The sequence below is a fragment of the Mauremys mutica genome, chromosome 1 (genome assembly GCF_020497125.1).
Source record: "Mauremys mutica isolate MM-2020 ecotype Southern chromosome 1, ASM2049712v1, whole genome shotgun sequence".
Taxonomy (NCBI): domain Eukaryota; kingdom Metazoa; phylum Chordata; order Testudines; family Geoemydidae; genus Mauremys; species Mauremys mutica.
In genome coordinates, this window is record NC_059072.1 from 213696038 (window position 1) to 213712145 (window position 16108).

At 38.3% G+C, this 16108-nt stretch overlaps 1 protein-coding gene across 2 annotated transcripts in view; it reads left to right on the plus strand.

The window, feature by feature from the left end:
• CFAP47 (cilia and flagella associated protein 47) overlaps window positions 1-16108 on the plus strand; it is a 647660-nt gene that overhangs the window by 37671 nt on the left and 593881 nt on the right. For both annotated transcript variants that reach the window (XM_045022903.1, XM_045023700.1), the window contains 6 exons: window positions 3261-3474; window positions 3874-4026; window positions 7224-7413; window positions 7498-7594; window positions 12436-12652; window positions 14195-14439. In XM_045022903.1, the coding sequence (XP_044878838.1) occupies window positions 3261-3474; window positions 3874-4026; window positions 7224-7413; window positions 7498-7594; window positions 12436-12652; window positions 14195-14439 (1116 nt within the window). The remainder of the gene's footprint in view (window positions 1-3260; window positions 3475-3873; window positions 4027-7223; window positions 7414-7497; window positions 7595-12435; window positions 12653-14194; window positions 14440-16108) is intronic.

Genomic DNA, 16108 nt, shown 5'->3' on the forward strand with positions numbered 1-16108 from the left:
TGAGTAAGGTGACCATTTTTTTCAAATTTAAAACCAGGACATTTAAAATAGCTCAGCCAGCATGAGTAATAGTCGCTGTCGTAGAATATAAGTTGAAAAAATATTGCTGAGTATGCTTATCTTTTTTTTCTTTAAGTGAAAGAATACAATAAAATGTACTTCTTTTATTTATATTATATATTATGAAAGTAATTTTGCAAAAAAACCCCAAATATTTGATATGGGTAGATTAGTACATAATTGTATACTTAGGATTTTGGAATCCAAGTAATAAAGAAACAAGTGTAGCAGTAAAACAAAATGGTTTTAATAAAAAATGGTACAAAAGTACTTAATCTGCATTCCTAATTTTGCTTCTTATATTTTTTGTGAAGAGTGGATTGATTTTAATAATAATTCATTTTCCTGGATGTTTTTAGAAAATTCCATGCAAGTTTGGTTAAAATTATATTTAGTAATTAGCAAACATTTCAAAGTTTCAACATGTAATTGAGTTTTATCACTGGACCAGATATTGTTCATCAAAGAAAAAAGACGTGCATTGGTTCCTGGTAAACAGAGACAATATTCTACCAATTTGCCAATATTTTTGTAGGAAACATCATTTTCACTGAAGGCTTTGAATATTTCAATCCATCTGTTCGATACTGGTACAGAATTTTGTCTCCAGTGAGTAATTTTTTCATCTGTAATGTAGCGCAGGAAAAAGCAGGTTTCATCAAACAGTTCATCTTCTACTAAATTGATTTCAGAAAAATACTGAAGAATGTAATCACTGCAAACTTGAATGTTGTCATGGGTGAGTTTAGTGTTTAACAAAACCCAATTGAATTTTTCGGTATGCTTAATAGGTCCTTCCCGTTCCTCTAGATATTGAATACATGTGTCATAAAATTCTACCACCTTTTCTTTGAAAATAGCAGGTTTTAATATGCCTTCTTCCTCAAGCTGCTTCAAATTTTGCCGCACCTGTAACGGCAAGAAAACGTTTGCTTTTCTGTCTGCTAATTTTGTTTTTAAGTCACTGTAAATATTGCTAGTTTCTATAATAGAAATCTCCTGTCCTCCTATTTTCAAAATAGCATTGTGGAACATTGATGACACGTTATGCAAAAAGTAAAGCCAGGACTCTGTCTCTGAATTATCAAAATAATTTGTGATAATTGTGGGGCTCTTCTCGTTTGAGGCAAAATATGATTTTAAGGCAGGATATATTTGTAGGACGCGCTCAATCGCGGGTCGTAACGCCAACCATCGTGTGGCACTGTATCCCAAGACTTTCTTATATTCGATGTCCACGAATTCACAAAATTCTTTCAATTCATTAACGCGCACTGTATATATATAAAAGTATGAATAAATCTTGGTGATGAAAGTTTGCACATCAATTGGTACACAGTCGGCTGCAGTTTGTATAGCATTGTTCAAAATATGAGTGGCACAACCAATTCCCACAAGCTCTCTTCCACCCAAATTTGATTTCAGCTTGGTAAAAATGTTATTTTTCCCACTTCTTCGCATTCCTCCAAAGTTAGTATTGGTGTTGTCAGCACAAAATCCAAGTACCTTGGTATCTAAACGATACTTTTTTAACACTTCCAAAATATAATCAGTAACTATGTCAGATGTTTCGCCTGGCAAATCTCTTACTTCCAAAATTTTGACGTGTATTCCAGACTGGTATGAAAAATATCTTATTATTATGGGAATCAACTTTACTTCCTTGTGGTTTGATGCATCCAAATAAATAGAAATAAAATTTGCAGCATCTAAATCCTCTTCCAATAACTGTTTCGCATAAGGCACCAGCACATCGGTAACTATTGCCTCACATTTTGTTCTAGAACATGTAAACCTGGCATCAAAACATGTTTTAATCAGTTTGCAGGTACAATGCATTGATCAGAATGAGTGATTATGCATTACTGTGTGGTACGTCCATAAACCTTCAGCTGCAGCTAGTTTTCTTTCAGCATCTTCAAATTATTTTTTCTTAAAATATGATGTCACACTCGTACTTGCAATTGCTGCAGACACGGCCCGTTTATGTTTGACTGTTTGTATGTGGTTTTCAATGTCAGTTTTTCCACTGTTTGCAATAGAAAATATACTTCTGCATTTTACACATTCCACCTCACTATTGTCATTATTAGTACTTGCTTTGATGAATGTATATTTCGATTTTAACTCGTCATTGAAGACGCACTTTCATCGTTTTGGCGCCATGGGTGTCCAAAAATAAACAATTATTACAAACTTCGTCAGATGTCAGTCTTGGTCCGAGGGGGCGAAGTCACCGGTCCAGGATCGAGGGGGGCGAAGACGCCGGTCCTGGTCCAAAGGGGCGAAGGTGTCGATCCTGGTCCAAGGGGGCGAAGTCATCGGGTCCTGGCGAAGCAGCAAGGTGCGCTGTGAAAACGGCGGAGCGAAAAGCTCGAGTAACCGAGAGAGCGCGGAGCTCTGAGGGCCAGTGTCATGGTCCGAAGATGCCAGATCACTGGTGCCTGTCCTGTGCTGCAGAGGGCCTTTTATAGTCCGAAGCTAACACCGAATTGGTCGATTTTGGCGGGCTCTGTGTGATGACGTCGTCATCGAGTTCCCACGGTCGGGCTGTATGTAATGCGCGGGAGTATTATCGAAGAGTCGCCGCGGCCACAATATAGTGAGAGTGCGTGTGCTGAATGCCGAGTATTGCCGAGATCCAATGACGAGAACCGTCGTGTAAAATAAAACTAAAACTAGGATAAATTAATAACATTGATTTAGGCTGGTTTATCAAGGATTGATTTGATGTACTCAATCTTTTGATAAATTAATAATTTTTGATTTTGTAGTCCTAAACTGTACTGGTTACATCTCATGACTAACCAGACCAATGTCCAAAAAACCAGTACTGTACTGGTAAAACCAGTACGTATGGTCACTTTAACCATGAGGAACTGATAGTGGTTTGCTGAATCAAGGCCTAGATGACTTGCTCTGGCTCATGCAGGAAAGTTTGTGCCAGGAGCAGGAACTGAACACAAGTCTGAGTCTTAATCCCTTTCCACAATACCATCATTTCTTCTCTTGAATGAAGATAATGTAAATACACTTTGTAAAACTGGTGTGAGAAAAGTCAGAACTCTCATTTTTAGATGTGATTTCATTGTAATACCTTATGAAATATATATTTTTTTCTGAGTTGAGATATTACTTTGTACCTCCCATTTGAAAATGGTAGCTTGATTGCAAGTAACTTGTTTTATTTAAATCCTAAGGCATAACACCAATGATTACCAATGCAACCGGACAATTGGTAGCTGATGAGATTGGGGGATTTATTGATTTTGCACCAGTAGCAATGCTTCGATCAGCTCAAACACAGATGCATACTTACCGGATAAATAGGGAATGTAAGAGTGATGCACTTATAGCCTTTCCTAATGATCGCTCAGCCAGCATTAGGCCCAGTGAACGACATACAAAATATAGGTAATGTAGTATACAAGTACTATAATATTTAAATAAGAAACTAGGATGTAGTATTAACAGTTTATTACTTATTTCAAAAGTAGATCATAATCCATCACTGTAGTATGTTTTCAGACTGAACTTATTTTTATATAGAGCAGTCTGTTTTGACAGAAGAATGTGTGTACTAGTAAATTTCTTCTGAGTTGCTTCTCATGGGACACTGCAGGTGTAACTACTAATTCTTGTATGTTTTATTTTTATTGTCTTTGCAAAGTCAAATACTAATAATCACCTGTAACATAATGGGAGTTTGCAATAAATTATTTATGTAACAAAATCAGTAATATTTTCCAAGTCTAAGAAAACCCTAAATCGTTAATCTATATAACGAAGCTATATTTCTCTCTAAATATTTAGGACTATTTTTACAAAAGCTGACCGATATCATTATGTGGATCCAGATTTTGCTTATACTGACGATGAAGAACTGGAAAAGCAAGCACATAAGGAATACTATGCAGATTTTATTCAACGTTTAAGACAGCGTCGCTTACAAAAAGAAGCTACTAGGTAAAATTTTATTTCTAAAAAGAAGAAATACCTAAGGCTTTGATACAGTAAATACACATTCATATTCAAATTAACTTCAGTGGGACTACTCATTAACTTAAATTTAAGCCCATGCACAAGTGTTTGTAGTGCGGGGGCTTTAGTTCTTAATGTATTTAAAAAAAATTTCCCTAGTAATTATTTATACGCTTAGGGCTGCTTCACTGGACAAAGCTCATGGACCGAGGCATAATGAGCCAGTGGCTCAAAGCTGAAGATAGACAAATCCAGAGTAGAATTAAGATGCATAATTTTAACAGTGAGGGTAATTGACCATTGGAACAATGGATTCTCTTTTACCTTGAAGTCTTTAAATCCACCCCTCTCCCGCCCGCCTTCTCCCAAAAGACAGGGAGATTTTATTATTTATCTTTTTAAAGTTCTCTCTGGATGTCTGATTTGCTTAATAAATCACAAAAATGCATGTAGATAAAATTGCAAGTGTGGGTTTATTACTTCATCTATCTGTTTGTATCTGAATATTGCAAAGTTGTTAGAATAGCGTTGGAAAAGTCTTCTATAAATCTTTATAGAGTAGCCTGATCAGACATAGTTTCATAAATTAAAAATGTCCATTTATTTAAAAAAAAATTGGATTTAACTTCTAATTAAATCTTTACCCTAGCTTTCTATAAATTCAAAATAAGGTTTATAATGTGAAGTGAGTCACCAAGTACTACTGATTATTTTCTATAACAAATACTGTAGTAGTTATAGGTGGTGCAGGTAGTGATGCCTATAATTAAGGTTGCCTGGCACTTCCCATTATAATGCTCTGTTTTCACTAGCTTATAACTTTGCCAGATTTTACCCATTTGGGTTGAAAATTTTCATGCGAGATGTCTGCTTTGGGCTATTTTATTTTATTGAAAATTTCAGCTAAAATGGTTCACTTGCTTCAGAGATCAAGGCTAGGGGAAAACTTTGTTTCACACGTTAAAAAATTCTCAACTGTTTTGTTGAGACACTACTGCCTCTGTGCTTTGGAGTAAGGGCTTGAAATTTGCCATGTCAGCCTTTTGCCTCCCCATGAAAATTCTTTCAAATTTGGCCAGGGTTTAAGCCACTGAAAAAAATCTCAGTTCACACATATTCAGTAGAGACTTGCATTAAATTTTCTGAACATTCCATCTGGATCCGGTATGCTCCGGTTCTGGGCTGCATGGGCTGAACAGGACTTTCCCTGCATTTGCGACTGTAGTTGCTCATGCTAGCAGCCAGGGGTTGCTGTGGAATCAATCAACTGAACTGAGAGCAGGGAGATTGCTTCCCCTTTGCTCTCAAATCTCCCCCTGCTGGCATCCAGGACCTGGCTTGACTGCAGAGCAGTGAGGAGTTGGTGGATAGGACATGAGGAGAGGGTATAGTAATCAGAGGATGGTGAGAAACGATGAAGCCGGTTGTAAAAGGAGAGGGAGACAGGAAGTGGTGGGAGGGCTGCAGAGGGGAAGAGGGACAGGAAGTGGTGTGGGACAAGTGGATTAGGAGCAGAGAGCAGGATGTGCAAGGGGGTGTGGGGAGGATAAGTACAGAGTGGGATAGGAGCCAAGCAGGTGGAGTTGGATGGAGGAACTGCGGTGTGAGAGGTTTGTGTAGTAGTGGAGGAGGAAGGAGTCAGGAACTGGGATGGGGTAGGGAGCAGGAGCTGGGATGGTGGGGTGGATAAGTGATGGTGGGGCAGGAGATGGGGTTATAGGGGTTACATAGGAGAAGAGAGGGGCAGGGGCCAGGGTTTGTGTGGGGTGCATAGAAAAAGTGAGGGAGCGGGGTGGGAGCCAGTAGGTGAATAGGAGCAGAGTGGGAAGTGAGCTAGAACTGAGTGGTGAGCATACAGGAACAGAGGGGGACACAGGCTTATGGGGGATGGTGTGGAAGGGTCTAGAACTACTAGGGTACATTCTCCTCCAGAACCTGGAAATGAACCAGGAGTTTCTATATTCTTTGTCAGCAAATAGCTGTGAAACCCACTGGCAAAGTGTGTGTCTGATTCCCTGTGATGGCTTGTTCACATAGAGGATAACAGCTTACTATTGGTACCAGGTATTTGGTTAACTCAAATGAAAGAGGTCTGTGCTGTGAATCTAAAGGTTCAAACCCAAGTTGGGGGTCAGTATGTTTCCACATAATAGAATTTCTGTTTTTTCAGTTTGTTCCCTAAAGAAAATTTTTAGGAAATCATGTTAAAAAAACAAACAAAAATCTATTTAAAAACCTATTAATGTTACAAAGTCAATCAATAAAAAGTTAAGAAATGCAGAAGTTTGCTTCTGCATCCATAATTCAGTCCCCTTATGTGTAGACACCATAATACAGTATTTATTTACATGGTCACCTACAATTTTTTACAACAGGACCTCTGCCTCAGTCAGTGTGCATGATGGAGGGTTCTCCGGGAATTAATCAGCGTTGTGTAATGGATGAGGCTGTTGTCTGTAGAACCCCATCTCATTTGTTGCAGAAGTTGGAAGGTGTCTAGTGAACCAGCAGGGAATTGCAGGAAGAGAAAGGATGGTCTCCTGGTTAAAGCTGAATGCTCTCCTGGAGAACTAGATTCTATCCACAGTCCCTGTGCTGGGAAAGTCACTGAAGCCAAAATGTTCACAGTTGGTCATCAGTTGCATTGAACGTTTTCTGGATGTCCAGCATAAGACACCTGTGGCCAGATTTGAAGGAGTTCTGAGTTCTTGTGACTGCAACTGAAGTCGATTAGAGCTGTACTTTGAACATATGAAATGCAGTAAAAAGCCAAAATATCTGGGAAAAATTAGGCCTTAGGTGGCAGAATTAGTGGACGCGTCACCAGTTTGGCATTTCCTAACTTTTGAGTGCTTGACTTTGCAACCATAATGTTCTTAGATTTTGGATGTAATTTAACATTTATATTGCAATAGCACCTAAAAGTTCACAATTCAGTTTAGGCCCCATTGTTCTAGGCACTGTACGAAGATAGAGTAAATGACAGTCTGTGACTCAAAGACACTACAGTAGGATTGCTCAAAGTATTTGATACGATTGAGGAATTTTTCTCTAGAGAAATATGTTAATCCAAAGAACTACTTGAAATATTTTAAAATCTTAGTTAATTTTTAATATGCATAATGTGGAACATTTGTTAGGTTTGTAGAAATTTGGACTTTAACCTTTTTGTTTTTCTAAAGGAAATATAACAGTCTTAACAATCCTGTGGACATTGGCCTAAAACCAGCTTCAGGGCTCAGGTCACCAAAGATCACAATGACAGATTTACACAAGGAGAAGCCGAAACTAGAAACAACTCCTTTAAATGAGGACTACCTGCTAAGTAGTCGAAAGCTGGCAGCAATTGAATCTAAATCCTTAGCCAAAGAGGTAAGTTATGTTTTTCTTTTATTTAATGTAAATATACCTAACACTGAGAATAATTGATAAAGCATTTGTTGGGGTTTTCCACAGGTTTATGACGGGCTTAATGCTGTACCATCTTCTCCACAAGAGAAGGAAGATTGTAATATAACTTTGACACCAAAACAGCTTTATCAGATAATCATTGGTAAGATATCACCGAGGTTACATCATTTCATTTGGCTGGCATAAAAGTATTTATTAATAGTAATATAATCTATACAACATAATTATTTACCTTAAATAGTATGTGCTTAATGAAAAGGTGGCTTTAATATTCGTGCTAGTGCTTGGTCATCAGTCCTGCACCTCTGCAGACAGTATAGAGGTGCAGAACACTTAGATTTGGAAGAACTTGTTTATGTCTCCCTTTGCAAAATAGATGAAGTGAGTCATACCACAGGTGTGATGAATATAGGTCATTCATTCGTTCGTTCTCTGAAGCCCTGATGTTGCATAATATGTGGAGAAGCATTAATATCAATAGGAATACCCTGTCTATGGTTGTCTTCAAAGGAGAGGATTCTGGGAGGGAAGTATAGTGATATCACAGTGGAGAAGGATGATATCTTAAAAACTCTTTTTTTAGACCAAATTTCAGTATGGTGTGGCGTGACAAAGAAAAACCTGTATTTGGAAACCTGAATGGAACGCCTCTACTAATGAGAGTTGGTACCATGAATATTTCTCTGATTGCATTGTAAATATGTACAGTCCATAAAATATTTTCCTGAAAACTAATACAGCCTCAAAGATATTTGTTGTGTTTTTTTTTAAATTAAAAAAAACATTGTTTGAGGCTGGAATAACTCAAACTGTCTGCACACTTATGTGTAAAGGGGAAGGTAGTGTTTGGGTGTGCAAACTTCCCTTGTGACTGCTTGACTCTCCCCACCTGCAGCCCCTTGGGTTTTATTGTTGTTGTACAGCTCCTCAACAAATGAGACCTCCTGCTACCTAGAGGTTAATCTTTAGGCACTGCAGCTACTCATGGAATTCCAGCTATGTTGCTAACGTAAGAGGTCTGGCATGGGTAGCATTGGCGGCAAACTAATGGAATGTACCAAGTAAAATTCACTTTGGCAGTTTATTCCATGTAGTGAAAGGAGAGCTGCTCCCTATACTTCATGAAGATCTAACCACGTAGGATGTGAGGAAATCATGACATACTGGGTGGCTAGTAGATAGTGGGAGAATTTAAAGTTTTATGCAGGTTCATCATACATTTGGAATATGTAAAATATGTCTTGTCAAACAAATATCGTTTTTTTTGTATGAGATTACAAGTTTGTTTGGTATAGATAACTTTGTAGACTTCCATGAGACATTTGACTTAGTACCACATGACTAGTAAAGTTTGCAGAGGACAAAGATTGGTAGAGTGGGAAATGATGAAAAAGGCAGGCCATTTACACAGAAAGATTTGGATCACTTGGTAAACTGGGCACAAATTACATGCTATGACACTAAGAACTGCTATATTCACACCCTACAAACTATTGTAATCTTTGTACAAAATTTGCCTTGTGAGGTATCAATTGAAAACTAATAATTCACTCATCATTAATATCTTGCATGAATTATGTACGTGGTGGATATTTAGAGTTGTGGATATATGCTAGAATTATGACTAAAATGTGTTTAATTCAGGCATGTCAAGTGCTGTTGGTAAACAGGTCTGCCTTAAATAAAGGAATATGTATTTGATTCTCTGACCAGACCAATCTTCAGGCAAAGACAAAGAAGGTCCATTTTTACATAATAGGTAAACAAAGCTATTAAGCTAACAAGTGGGGGAAGAAAGTAGGGAGCTTCCTTCAGCACCAGACTTCACGTTGCCTTCCTCACAGCTTGAATAAACTTTACTTTGAGGAGTAACCATCAGAAAAATCCATTTAAAAGATTTACTGGTCTAGAAAGACAGGGAGTCTAAACCTCAAGTGATAAGCAATTAAATCATCTGATTGCATATATGACTCTGTACACTCTTATAATACTGTGAGGTCTCTTCTGAAAGCTAATGATACACTGATGATTAATATCATTGTGAAATGTATTAACACTATATGAGGAAAAATGGGTACTTAATATTATATTTTGAAGTCTGAGGCCAGACAGGGAGAAACAAGTTCCTTCCCAGACAAGAGGTAAATAGCGGTCTTCTCTATCTCTTATGTAAATTAAGCATGGTGGAATCAAAATAGTGGAAGCTCCATTCCCATTCAGGGAGATGGGAAGCCCTTGGGAAGGGAAGGATAGCATAAGGCATCCTGCCTCTTGAAACAAGTTAATTGAACTTTGGAAGATTATAAGAGCAGACAGAAGCCATCTTTGGCATCCATCACTAGACAGACACAAGGGAACAGAGCTCTTGCAAGCTGAGAAAGATGGACCCTTCACTCAAGGGGGCAGGTTGAAGTTTCTGGGAACTGAATATAGGTGAGAATAACCATTTTAAACAAAGCCTCACCTTGCTAGATTAAGTTTGAGACTTCAGATGTGTGGTTTCACTATTTGCTTGTAACCCTTTCTAACTTTATTCCTTTTACTTGGCATCACTTAACTTATGTCCTGTTGTTAATAAATTAGTTCTGTTTTTGTACTATAAACCAACACAGTGCTGTGTTTAAATGGAAGGGTAGTTTTACCCCAGTTAAGTTAATAAGCTATGAAGTTTTTTTGTGTCTTTAGAGGAAAAAACGAACCTTATTATTTCTCTGAAGCCTCTAGGAGAGGGCTGAACATTGCAGAGCACATGTTTTTTGGAAAATTCAGGACCAGGAGTATGTTGGGGTCATGTATCAAATAGTAACCAGGGCTGGTGGAAGCCAGAGTGGTTCTGCGAAGCTGTAGATAGGGTGCTGGAGTCAGAGCTGCTAAACTAGGTCTGTCTAGTACACAGGCGCTCAGGATGTGACCTGCATGCTTGTACGCTGGTTGTGAGCATCCCAAGTTGGAAGCTGCTACAGCAAAGCATTGTGAAGCACCCAGGGTTACAGGGCAAGTGATAACACACCTTACTTTTCTGGATTGCAATCCTGAATGCTGTCACACTTGCATCTTAATGCAACCAAATGCAAGATCATATATCTGGGTACAAAGAACAGAGGCCATACTTGTATGATTGGGGGACTGTATCCTCAAAAGCAGTGACTTAGGAGTTATGGTATAACTAATTGAACAAGAGCTCCCACTGAAAAGTGGTGACTAAAAGGGCTAATGTGATTCTTGGATGTATAAGCAAGAATATCGAGTAGGGGTCAGGAGATGGTATTACCTCAGCATACAGCATTGGTGAAACAGTTACTGTGTCCATTCCATTTCTGGTGTCCACACTTTTTAAAAGAATGTTGAAAAATTGGATAAAGTTCAGAAAGGAGTAACAAGTTAAGAAGCTAAATCTGTTGGTTTATTAAAGAGATGGTTAAGAGATGACTTGATCACAGTATATTAATATCTACATGGAGAGAAGAGATTTGGTACTAGAGGGCTCTTTAACCTAGCAGACAAAGGCAGAGCAAGATCTAGTGGCTGGAATTTGGCGCACATTTTTAACAGCAGAAATAATTAACCACTGGAAAAACTTATCAAGTGATGTGATGGATTCTCCATCACTTAAAGTCTTTTAAATCAAGATCGACATGTTTCTAAAATATATGGTCTAGTTCAGTCCAAAGTCATTGGGCTTGACCTAGTAATTACTGGGTGATATTCTATGGCCTGTGTTATGCAAGAGGTCAGATTAGGGGATTATTATGGCCTCTTTTTTAAAAAAAACCCTATGAATTGAGACTTAATGGGAAGGCTGGGAAGTGGGATGTAATTTGGGGATATTGTGTATATGTATGAGGTGTGGAATTGAAAATAGTGAAGCCATCGGTGGTCCTGGGGAGAGATGGAATTGGGTTTCAACAGGTTGTTGTATCTGTAAGGATATGATGAGCCCAGCTGTTTGAGTTTGAGAGGGAAGCAGTTACTCACAGATGAGGTTTAAGTATGAAGTGTAAAATTAAAGCTGAAAAAATACAACAGGAAACTTCATTTGCATCATTTTTTTTTATGCTCAATGTTTTAAATTAATTTATTACTTAACAGCTTTTCTGTAAATATTCATAGATAAGGTGAGGAAACCATTCAGTTGTTTTAAGTACTGGGAAGTAAAAAAGCACACATTGCCTTTGAGAATGGTTCATAAATGTGATCACACTCATGCATGTGAATGCTACGATAGCCAAATCATTAGCAACACTACCTCGCGCTCTATCAAATGATTAGTTTCATTAGGGAGTTGTGCCTAAAAGCCATGGCCCAATATTACCCTCCATTTCTGTAGTTTTGGACTGAGAAGTAACAAATTGCATAAATGGAGAAACATACTTTTTTTTTTTTTTTGGCTAATACATTTGTTCTGTCATTAAGTAAGCTGAGTAAATGAACAAAGAGACTTCTTGAAATGTGATCTGAAAAGTTTACATTATCCATTTAACAAGGAGTCTGAATCAATATCTTGCCTAAAAGGCGATGGTTCATCAGGTATCATTTCTTAAAAAGATCATCGATATGTAGAAACTATTACTAAATTTCTCATTGATTGTTATAATACATGTTTAATGCAAACAATTACATTTTAATAAATTATCATTAGTGGTGCTTTCAGACACAATGATATTTTACATATACCTTTACTTCCTACAATATTTATCTTACTGTTGTAGAGAGGTGGAATTAAGATGTAAAGTGTAGGAGAGCATTTTGAACCACACCACTGCCTGCATCCAGGATGGGTGGTATTTAAATCCTAGGTTTTGGTTTGATTCTGTCTCTACTATTGTAGTTTTATTTATTTTTCACTCTCCTGTAATTTGATGAACCAAAATGTAGGATAGTGATGTAGGCTAACTAGAACTAAACTACCAATTTTGATTACGCATCCTTAGCTGTTTTTGTTAACTTTTTAACTGTAAAGATTTAACTTCATATATATTCTAGGTCCTTCCACCATAGACTTTGGTGAAGTTTGTGTGCACTCTGCATCTACGAGAAAAATGCATATAATCAATAATCTGCCTCTGCACGTCTGGATACAAGTAGAAATTGAAAGTGAGGCGTTACAGCAGACTAGTCCATTGTCCCATGTGTTGCCACCTCTTTCGAAGACTTACATTCCAGTAGTATTTGAGACTAATACCTTGGGGAAATTTCAGAAGTAAGGCTATTTATTTGCCTCTTGATTTAGGTATTAACCTTGGTGGCAAAAGAAATGTACACATTTTTCACATAACTAGTTTAAACTAAATATTATTATAATGAAAGTGCTGATGTTTTGCATGTTATGAGATGCAGTTATGTAAACACAAAACCTAGTTTTACACTTAAAACTTTTGCCACTGTAATCATGTTAATTAGGGATGGTTTTTGTTGTTGTTGTTTTTTTTTTACTGGCAAAAGTGTAGACACAGTTATACTGGCAAAAAAGTGCTTTTGCCATAATAGCTTATTTCATTTGGAAATATTGCCAGTATAAGCTGTCTACACTAGGTGGGTTTGCTGATATAGCTGTAGTATATACGATGTCTCAAAATGGAACTCTAACCATACCCATACAGTTGCTAAGGAGGTTGAGTCAAATATTCATGTGCACACACAGAAGAAAGATAGACACCCAGGCCATCCTTTGAGGCAATGTTGTAGGTGAGCAGTTTTGGGGTAAAATATTTCCAATGTAAAAAGCCCAGGGCGAAGGTAGGAACAAGGAATAGTGGGTGAAATACTGGTTCGGTTGACTTCGATGGATCCAGATTTTCACTCAGCATGTTTTGTTGAGCTGTGAGATTACAGGAGAGTCAGATACAGAGGTTCAAGACAAATGCTTCTTGGTGAAAAAGCAGTGACGCTTTAGCTGAGGTTTCTGCAAGAGGGCATTTGTCTGTCTGTGTGCAGTTAGTAACCATCTCTGTTTAGGGAAACAGGTCTTGTGTACATTTTGCAAATTAACCAATTATAGTAGAACCTTAGAGTACGAACACCAGAATTACGAACTGACTAGTCAACCACACACCTCATTTGGAACTGGAAGTTCACAATCAGGCAGCAGCAGAGACACTAAGAAAAGCAAATACAGGACAGTGCTGTGTTAAACATAAGCTACTTAAAAAAACAAAGGGAAAGACTTAAAAAAAAAAAGATTTGACAAGGAAAGGAAACTATTTCTGTGCTTGTTTCATTTAAATTAAGATGGTTAAAAGCAGCGTTTTTCTTCTGCATAGTCAAGTTGCAAACTGTATTAAGTCCAGTTTCAGTTGTAAACTTTTGAAAGAACAACCATAACGTTTTGTTCAGAGTTATGAACAACCTCCATTCCAGAGGCGTGTTTAACTCTGAGGTTCTACTGTACACTAAGAAAATAACCTGAGCCTGGGTTGCAGGTTTCTTCTCTAACATGCAGTTGACCTGCAAGGCCCTAGTATCTAACACTCAGCAGAGAAATGACAATATATTTGACCATTAAATTTTAATGAATCAAAGCTATAGAAACACATTTTTGTTAATTTTATGGTCCCTAGCATACTGTAAAAAGCAAAACAATTACAAGTAGCAAATTTTTATAATCCTTTTAACTGCGTATGCCTAATATATACAATATTTTCATTGGGTATTTTGCTCCTAATGACTATATTTAATGTAACTGTATTGCTGAATATTTTACTATACATAAAATGTATTGGATCCTACGTTTTCTATATTACAGATCTTTCACTTACACAGTAAACAGCAAACATACTGGGCATGTGCTGGTAGTTGCAAAAGCAGTGCCAGTTGCCCTTGAGCTATCTGCAAGGGAGCTGATTCTAAATCCAACCCCTGGTCTCCTTGCGGAAACAAGCTTTAGAACAACAGTCAGATTATGCAATCGCAGAAACTATCTTGCTGAATTCAGTTGGAAACCTATAATCACAGATAAAGGAATAGCATTTTCTATACGGCCAGCCAAAGGTATAGTATGTTTTGAAAGCTGTTTTAAGCAACATGCAAACAAATGCATGCACACCGCATTTTACTCTTAAAGATGGCTGACATCAAATGTAAATGTTTATTTGACACAGTAAAATGTTATTTTTAAGGTTTGCATTAATACTACTGGAAGTCAGAACTATGATCAGACCACAAAGGCCATAAAAGCAAGTAAAATTCTGAATTTTGGTGCCCAGGCCAATTTGCTTATATAAGTTCTGGAAATGCACCACAGCCCCATCCTGCTATTTCTGTGCCACAGTAAACAGCTCTTCACAGCAGCTCTGCTCTGAGCTCAAGAGTTTAAGCTGCTGACCACGAGAGTGGAATGAGGCAACTATGTAATAGTACACAGCAATACTATGCAACCATTTAGGATAGGAAATGATAAAGAAAATCATATACCGTACATCAAAACTGCTAAGAAATTTAGGTAGACAGAATATAATACCACAAAATTTTTAAAATCTGGCCAAAACATGAAGGTTAGCCCACTCTTACTTTTGTATAAAGTGCCATTGGATTAATAATGATTACATGTGCTCAGGACCTTAATTTTTCATCTAATTGAAAGATGAAGCCTCCAATAGCAGTGTACTCTTTAAAACAGTGTTGGAGTTCAGTAATGAAAGGATCCAATTTACACTGAGGCGCAGACCTTCAGATCCACTGAGGCCCAGTTAGGCACCAAACTAACTCCAGTTGATTTCCCATTCAAATCAAGGGGAGTTAGGTGTGCTAAATATCTTTGGCCTCCAACCAAATTAGCTGGTTTAGGCTAACTTCGGTTTAAACATCACTTTGCCGGACAGAGAACTTGGAATGCCTCAGCATCTGGGAAGTAAGGCAAAGAGATTTTTTCTTTTTTTAATTTAAGGTGTGAATGAGTTCTGAGAATGTTGAAATGTTGTTTTATTTTCAGTTGTTATCAACAAATCCAGGTTCACCTATACGCACTCATTTTTGTAATATTTAAGATTGAGTTAGAACTCTAAAGCTGTGGGTGTAGAGCCGTGCACGGTTACAAAATTTATATCTGTGGATATAAAGAGGATATACATTTGGGAATTGGAAAAATAATTTCCAAATAAAAACAATAATTTGTGGATGGATTTACATCACTTTTGGTGATCTATTTTTTTTTAAATACCTTCCTTTTTAAATAGCACAGGAGCAGGGGCGGCTCTAGAAATCAGGCTGCCCCAAGCAGCGCGGTGCGCTGCGCCGCCCTTCCCCGGTCCTGCGGCGGGTCCCCTCTTCCCGCGGCTCTGGTTGAGCTCCCGCAGGCCTGCGGGAGCTCAACCGGAGCCGCGGGAAGAGGGGACCCGCCGCAGTCATGCCTGCGGGAGGTCCAGCCGAGCCGCGGGACGAGCGCCCCCTCCGCAGTCATGCCTGCGGCAGGTCCACTCGTCCCAAGGCTCCGGTGGACCTCCCGCAGGCATGACTGCGGCAGGTCCGCCGGCCCAGCCTCCCGCCCTCCCCGGCGGCAGGGGACGCCCCCTACATTTTACCGCCCTAGGCACCAGCTTGTTTTGCTGGTGCCTACAGCCGCCCCTGCACAGGAGTGTGATTTACATGCTCAAAGACTGATAAATTGTGGATACATTCGGTTGAAGTATATTGATAAACTGGGTTATGCAGTTATGAGAAC